This window comes from Sturnus vulgaris, chromosome 3 (assembly GCF_052056855.1).
Source record: "Sturnus vulgaris isolate bStuVul1 chromosome 3, bStuVul1.hap1, whole genome shotgun sequence".
Taxonomy (NCBI): domain Eukaryota; kingdom Metazoa; phylum Chordata; class Aves; order Passeriformes; family Sturnidae; genus Sturnus; species Sturnus vulgaris.
In genome coordinates, this window is record NC_142245.1 from 5,198,574 (window position 1) to 5,206,520 (window position 7,947).

The following is a 7,947-nucleotide window of genomic DNA, read 5'->3' on the forward strand; positions in this document are numbered from 1 at the left end:
CCCCTGACATTTGAGGAGGGGGGTGTTGATGCAGGCACACAACCCAAACCACTGTGTAACTGGGAGCACTGGTGCAGCATGTAGGGGTGAAAGAGGCTGTGGCTGTTTTCACCTCATGGCAAGAGGACTCTCACAAAACATTTGCAGAGGGCAAAGGGCACAGCTCTGCTTTCCCTTCCTCCCCTCCATCCCAGTCACAGCTACCACACCAGTGAGGAGCACACAGCTTTAGAGTGCCCTCTGAAATAAAGCAGTGCAGTAAGATTCACATCCTAGCAATCATTTCCAACTGCTGTGCCTACACAAAAATCTCACCTGGAATTAGCCCACGTCCAGGATTCCCTAACAGCACAGCAGTTAAAGCCAGACCATCCACTTCAACCATGTATTTCATCCTTTTTGTTGCTGAGTGCCACATCCTTAATTAATGGCACTCTCTAAATGTTAACGAGCTATGGTAACAAAAGGGTGTTTGTGGCTGAACTGCCATTTCCTACAACCACACAGCACAATTGCAGCCTGACAGAGGAACGTGCCAGCTCCCTTTGCCAGTTCAAACGTGCTTGCTGTAGTTTTAGCAGTTAATTTGTGGCAGCCACATTTGGAATATGGTGAAATATTTTCAATGGCTCTCACAGAACCACTTTTGTTGACAAAGTTTACACAGTGGAAAAGAAAACAGCATTGATTTGTCAGTTTGGAAAAACAGCCCTGCTCCTGTCCACAGCTGGTGTCTTTGCCACTGCTGGATATTTTGAGGATATATTTGTTTTGGAAACATGAATGAAAGTATTTTCAGAAGCTCTTTAGTTGCTACTATTTTATTTTTGCTTTGTTCTATTCATTAGCTAATCCTGAGGAGTGATATATCAGCTTAGTTTTTGCAGAAATCCAAACTAATCTCAAAAATATCACATTTTTGAAGTTACAGGCCACCTATTAAAAAAAGCTGGAAAAGTTCTGACCCTGCTAAGTCAAGCCAAGAGCTGTTAAATTCAATGGGTGAAAGCAGGGAAGGAGTGCTGCTCAGAGCATCTAATGATAAAAAAGGATCCAAATTGCAATAGAATTACTAAAAACAAAATGTACACAATAAAAAGCAGCATTTGCTATTAAACACAACTTTCTCTATTTCTTACACAGGGAAGCTGCTAAGGCAAATATTTAAAGGCAAACAAAGCACATTGCCTCCCCCTCCCTGACACTGCAATATCCAATATTTCCCAAAAACTGACACATTCAGTGTTTGAAGGGTGTTTGCACCCCACTTTAAATGCAGCCTAAGGAAGATCCATCTGTGTTACTTTACAGATGTAGCATCATTTCCTGGACAGACTTTTTGCTGAGCTGTGTTTTTGACCAGGTTTCATCCTAGATTCCTTTTTCAGGTAGCTTTAAGACAGTAGTGGGCTTTTATACAGATTATAGATATATAACCCCCCATAAGACCCATCTCCCACAAGACCAAACTAAACTGATTTTAGGACAAAATAGTGTCCAACTGCTCAACTGTTTTGCAGTAACTCCAAATGCCTCCAAGTCAAGAGGATTCAGTACTGGTAGGAAATTTCACTAAATTTCTTACTTGTGTTTCTGTGAAACCTTAATCTTGACTCACCAGAGTTTTTGTATTCCACAGCAATGGAAGCCAATTGTTTGACTTTCAAAGTTAATTACTCCAAGCTGGAATACGGATGACACATCCTTTAACCCCAGGCAGAAAAGCTTTGCATGGCCTGCTCTTACAGCACTCTCAGATGGGAGCCCAGGCCTCTAATATTTAAAACTTGATGCACAAACTGTTTTCTGGCAAGATCCTGCTGCAGCCCATCTGCTGGTCTGACATGGTGCCCACACAGAAGATACAATGCCAGTTTCAGCAGGGTACAGGTGCCAAAGGCAACTGAAGGAGTGCCCTCCATGAGGCAACTGGTACCTGAGCTGTCCTCCAAAGCTCCTCCCACATCCCCCACTGAAAAGTAAATTATAAATAAATTCAATCAATCAGAACTGCTCTCCTGACCTCCCAGCATTACTCAGCATATGGAACAGGAATCCCCAACACGTGATGTGGAAGAACACTACAGTGTAACAGTAATGATCTCTGCAGGCTTTAGACCACTGTGCAAAAACTAATTACATTTTTCAAGTTACGATTTCCAGCTTACAGAGGACCAAAAAAGAAAAAGAAAGGGGGAATATTCCAGAGGAGGTACTCACCAGTAAGAACTAGTAAAGGTAATGAGTATTTTCTCTTTGTCAGAAGGTGAAGGTCAGTCAGCCCTAAGTAACTTCTGAGTAGCAAAATCCGGCTAAATTTATGATTTATTTTGCCTAAAACAGGGTGCTTGCAGTATCTCTACTCGTACACTTTAATATTAGTGACTAGACAAAAAGACCCTTCCTCAAGTGGTGTTTGTCTACTAACAAATTTATTTTGACACTAAGGTTCACATCTGTAGGTACAATGCATTTTAACATCTTGAAGTTGAGAAAAATCCATCCCTGAGTTACCTGCTCATGGCGTTGCTATTAAGATTCTTCTTTCCACGGGGCTAATAAAAATCACGTCAAATTTATCTTTTGGTATAATTTTACTGCATTTTTAATTAATTTGCTGTGTTAATTTAGGCAATTGCTGAAGGACTTCGTTTCTCTAGAAGCAATTGCTAAAGCAGCTTCCCAAGCAAACCAAGGAATGAACAATAGGACCGAGTGTGCTTCCATCCACACTTCTCTTCCTTGACACAGGTACACCCCTGCTCACAACTACACAAATTATCCATGGAGATTAGTCTGAAACAGAAAAAAACCCCTCTTTTACACCCCAGGCTGCTTCCCAAAGCACCAGCAGTTAGACTGCACTATGACCCAAACTAAAAAGAAGTGATCACACCAGACCTCCTCCTTATCTCCACCAGTAGCAGGGCTCACCGTACTGCTAGTATGAACAGACAATATGCACCCATGTAATCACTGTTTGCTGCTCAGGAAGAAATTCTTTCCCTCTTCCTTGAAAATGTGAGGAAAAAAATCTCAAAAGGAAAGGATAGTGCACTGGTGATACTGATCTCCAAGCAGGGTACAATTCAATGATGACTTTATCAATACTTATTTTCCTGAGCTTCATAAAATTAAAACACATTTACAATGTAGTAAATTCTATCATAAAAGACACCACCTAATAAATATTTTAACATAAATTATAAAAAATATTTCTATTTTTCAGAACCATTCTTTTCCATGAGCAAGAAGCCTGCAAGTAGATAGTGCTGAATGCAGCAGGCTTCACTGTGACAGAGGAATCTTAACAAAACATTGTGTGACCTTTCTGCATTTAAATTTTCAGTCCAAATTGTGCATTAATAGAGTGCTTGCAGCAGGACTAGAGAATGATTTATATAAAGATTGGTGTTAATTACTGGCTGTGATTAGAGAGATAAATGAGAGAATGTAAGGCTCCTCAGCTCATGGTTCATTTTCCACTGCTCTCCACAGGGCTACAAACCAGTTGTGAGACCACCAATGTCACAGCCTTCTGCAGGTGTTCTTCCTTCTGCTCCCCCTATCAAAGGGAGAACAGCTCTACCTGAGAGCAAATCAGCACCAGCAACACAAACATTTGGAATGGACTGGAAAGAGTAAGACTGATCAGAAAACAAGGGAAAGCATTTGTGAGGCAGGGCAGAACTTGGAGATCCTGCTAACTTTCATGCACACAATTAGAAGTTCCAAAGCCCCACGTTTGCATCCTAGGACTCAGGGACAGTAAATGGCTTTCAGCAGCTTTAATTTAGTGAACAGAACCTTCTTCCACAAAATGCACCCCCATAGATTTTGCAGAGATCCTCTAAAATTTCTCAAGAACGTTTTTATAGATTAATGGAGTATGGAATACCCTTAATGGGAAATTAAGCTGTAACAACCACATCAAAATCTTTACACTGCTCCTGTAAAAATACTTATTAAAAGATATAGCTGACAAAGTTAACCTTTACTTTCATAAAAGGGCTGTGCTCTTCATACCTGGCAGGCAAATGAAGCTCCTGCCTCCCCCCTCTCTACAGCTCCTTCAGGGTGAGCTTCTCTCTGAAAGTTAGTGCTCCTCTCACACCTTGCTCTAGGTGTTCTAAAAACAGGTCTGGACAGCGCAGAGAAAAGGGGGTGTCTCCAAGCATCTATATCTTAATCACTAAAATTTGTCATCTACTTCATTCCCCCTGGTTCTCAAAGCTGAATTTTGGAGCATCAAGGTCCCAGAAAGCTGCTGAATGGTATACTTTAATATAAACACATCAGAGATCAAGAGATGTACCAAAAAAAAAAAAAAAAGAGAAAGCTTCAGTGTCAATACTTAGGGATAAATGTCCATTTTCTCTTCAATTGATGAGCTACAAGGGGAACTGAGCCTTCAGTTCAGTGCTGCAGGTAGCATTCGCTGCTCCTCCTGAAAGAAGGGATTAAACGAACACAAATACCATTACAAAAGTGGCAGCTGCATTTTCTCAGCCATGCTGTCACTTTCAAAAACCACAGAATAGTAATACCAAGAGTCCCTGGTTGCATTCTCATTCTAATCCACTGACTGCTCTCCACCTCAGTTCAGTGGGAGCCAAACTGCAACAAACACCTCAATATAAGAAATCACCTTGGTGGGCTCTGTGATCAGGCAGAAAACTCAAATCTGCATGGAGCTGTCTGAATCCCACACACACACTAAGCCACTCTCAAGGTCCAGTGTGATTTGGCTGCAGCAGGAAATGACAGAGCTAGACTCTGAGTGATTCAGGAGCACAGCATCACTGGTCTTACACATGGAGAGTTACACCCACTACAAACTTGCTTTCACACTGCATCCCCAGCTCCCTTACACCCCTCTGTCTGTGGGAGGCTTCTGCAGGTTCCCATCTTCCTTTATCTTGGAATGGCCATTCCCAGGGATACCTGTAATTCTCAGCTCATGCTAAGGTCTGTTTTCTCATGCTAACATCTCTCATGTGCCCAACACACAGCATCTCTCAAATGTAACCAACTAATGCTTCAAAGGTGGTCATAACAAGGTACTAAAATGTACCAAAATGAAAAAAGAAGGTAAATACTCTAACAAGTGCCCTACCCTTTGATGCCTCTGCATCTCTGTTAGCTGAAACCCCCGTCATTCCCACTGGTTCTGTCAGCAGAGCAGTGAAGAACAGTGTGAACTATAGAAATGCCAGAAGAAACCAAATCAGAAACTTCACCACAGGAATCTCTTGGATGTACTGCTGCTGTATGTGTACCTGATTTCTGCATAAAAAGAAGCTGGTTTGTGTATAGGAGTGACTTGCTCATTAAGCTTTAGGCCTTAATATTCCAAATAGAGTTAATATTACTATAACTTTAAAAGATCATATTATGTTTCAGGGACAATGCAGTAAACTGCTTCTAGGTGATTCTTCATACAAGCTCAACTTAGTTCCAAACAGACAGCGTGGACTACTTTTTATATGTTACCATGAAAATAAGAAAAACCAAACCACCCAAGCTCATAATATTGCCTTGAACACAGGATTTGCTCTTTCACAGCGACCAGCAACAATAACATACATCACACCCTCTGCAGTGACCCAGAATGCTTTACAAACTCCTTTCAGAGCTATTCATTCCTCACAGAGCACAAACTGACTGAAATGCAGCAGCTTCTTCTGAAGGAAACACAGAAACATATCTAGGCCAGAGCAAATACAGAACACCATTTCCACCTCTGCTGAAAAGATGGGAATTCAGAGGCAGCACCCAGCTAAGCATTGTCACTGTTTCATTTCCTAGATGACAACTAATTTACTCTTGGCCAGAAAGTAACACTTCCTATAACCAGAAACTGAAAGAGAGCCACAGAGCATTAGGCTGGCATAAGGCCAAAACCTGCTTTTACTTTGAAAAGCATCACCTGACAGTGCATTTTGGTACTCTTTGACACTGGCCCCTTGGTTGCCCCACTTAAGCTCCATGGAAAAGCACATTAGTACCCAGCAAAATGAGTTAGACTGGCCATGGAGAAGATGCTGCACCATGAGCAGGAATGGAACAGGAACAGCAGCTCAGAAAACCACGCTTGAACAAGGATCACCAACAGCATGTAAACCACGCTTTTTAAAGTTACTGCTTTTTCCAGTTCAGGAAGCTACAGTGCAATTTGCAAGTCACCCTCTTAATTATCAGCAGAATTTTACCTAAATAGATCAGGCCAAATCCTCCCTGGCCGATCTGACTGCCCAGCCTCCAGGTTTTTCCTTCGGTGTCTTTCAGGATCATGTCTTTAGGGAGCGGGACTGGCAGCTTTCCTTTGCCGGGACCTTTGGGCGGCATCGTACCTTGAGTGAGGGGGAAAACGAAAGAGAAAGTTTGTCGAAAAATTGCTGCCAGAAGGTTCAGTATCCCTCGATGAGCACGGAGCAGGGACGGGGGGCGATGCCCCTCAGGCCGCTCCCCTCACCAACCTCCACAGAGCCCCCTCGGCCTCCTCCCGCCGCCGGCCGCAAACTTCCCAGCCGGGCACTTCCGCAGCAGCAGGAGGAGGAGGAGGAACGAGTAGCGGGACGCCGTCTTCCCGCGGAGAAACCCGGGGTGGGGAATGCCAGAGCGGGGATCGGGGCAGGGCCGGGACAGCCCCGGCCAGGGTGAGGGAGTCTCGCGGCCGCCGCCGCCTCACGGCCCTCAGGGCGGCGGGGCGCGCGCCATTTCCCGCCTCCCCTCAGCTCCGCCCTGAGGCGCCGCCACCTCCCCTCAGGGGCACGGAGCGGGGAGATGGCGCTCGGAAAATCGCTGTGTCCCGGGCGCTTCGGCTCCTCGCTCCGGGGCCAGGGAGACAGGAGATGGAGGAGCACGGAGATTACGGAGATGGAAGAGGGAGATCGTGAGGGACGGAGGACGAAGAGGGGGAGATGGAGCAGGGAGGTCGTGAGGGACGGAGAACGAAGAGGGGGAGATGGAGCAGGGAGGTCGTGAGGGACGGAGAACGAAGAGGGAGATCGTGAGGGACGGAGAACGAGGAAGGAGGTCGTGAGGGACGGAGAACGAGGAGATGGAGATCGTGAGGGACGAAGAACGAAGAGGGAGATGGAGATCGTGAGGGACGAAGAACGAAGAGGGAGATGGTGAGGGACGGAGAACGAAGAGGGAGATCGTGAGGGACGGAGAACGAAGAGGGAGATCGTGAGGGACGGAGGAGCGGGGGAGATGGAGATCGTGAGGGACGGAGGACGAAGAGGGGGATGAAGATCGTGAGGGACGGAGAACGAAGAGATGGAGATCGTGAGGGACGAAGAACGAAGAGGGAGATGGAGATCGTGAGGGACGAAGAACGAAGAGGGTGATCGTGAGGGACGGAGGAGCGGGGGAGATGGAGATCGTGAGGGACGAAGGACGAAGAGGGGGAGATGGAGCAGGGAGATCGTGAGGGACGGAGGACGAAGAGGGAGATTGTGAGGGACGGAGGACGAAGAGGGAGATGGAGATCGTGAGGGACGAAGAGGGACGAAGAGGGAGATGGAGCAGGGAGATAGTAAGGGACGGAGGACGAAGATGGAGATCGTGAGGGATGGAGGAGCAGGGGTGATCATGAGGGACGGAGGAGCAGGGAGAGATGGCGGCTGCGTAGCTGCCTCAGCCCCCGGTGTTCCCGCTCTCCCGCGTCTGAGGCTGCGCTTTTAAAAATTATTTCGTGCATTGAGAAGTAGGACATCAGACGGTCTCCTGTGTGACGTAAAAAAAAAAAAATCTCAGCTGACAGGATTTGGGGTGCAGCGAAGTCCCAAAACTGTCATGGTGCCAGACCTCACTCAGGCCACTGGGGTTTTCCCCCAGGATTTTCCTGGCAGATGTCAAGGGTAACAATTTCCACCCAGAAACACAGGTACTCACCCCAGAACAGCGCACTGCAACAGGTAATGGTCACCTTAGGCTGCT

General features: G+C 45.8%; 1 protein-coding gene across 4 annotated transcripts in view; it reads right to left on the reverse strand.

The window, feature by feature from the left end:
- VRK2 (VRK serine/threonine kinase 2) overlaps positions 1 to 6,749 on the reverse strand; it is a 36,401-nt gene extending 29,652 nt beyond the window's left edge. For 2 of the 4 annotated variants that reach the window (XM_088160763.1, XM_014895112.2), the window contains exons 1-2: positions 6,480 to 6,729; positions 6,213 to 6,353 (exon numbers count right to left, since the gene is read on the reverse strand). In XM_088160763.1, coding sequence (XP_088016889.1) covers positions 6,213 to 6,348 — 136 coding nt within the window. In that variant the 5' untranslated portion in view covers positions 6,349 to 6,353; positions 6,480 to 6,729. Of the gene's footprint in view, positions 1 to 6,212; positions 6,354 to 6,479 lie in introns of all 4 variants that reach the window. The other 2 variants (XM_014895110.2, XM_088160762.1) reach the window with 2 other exon arrangements.
- Positions 6,750 to 7,947: the final 1,198 nt, after the last annotated feature.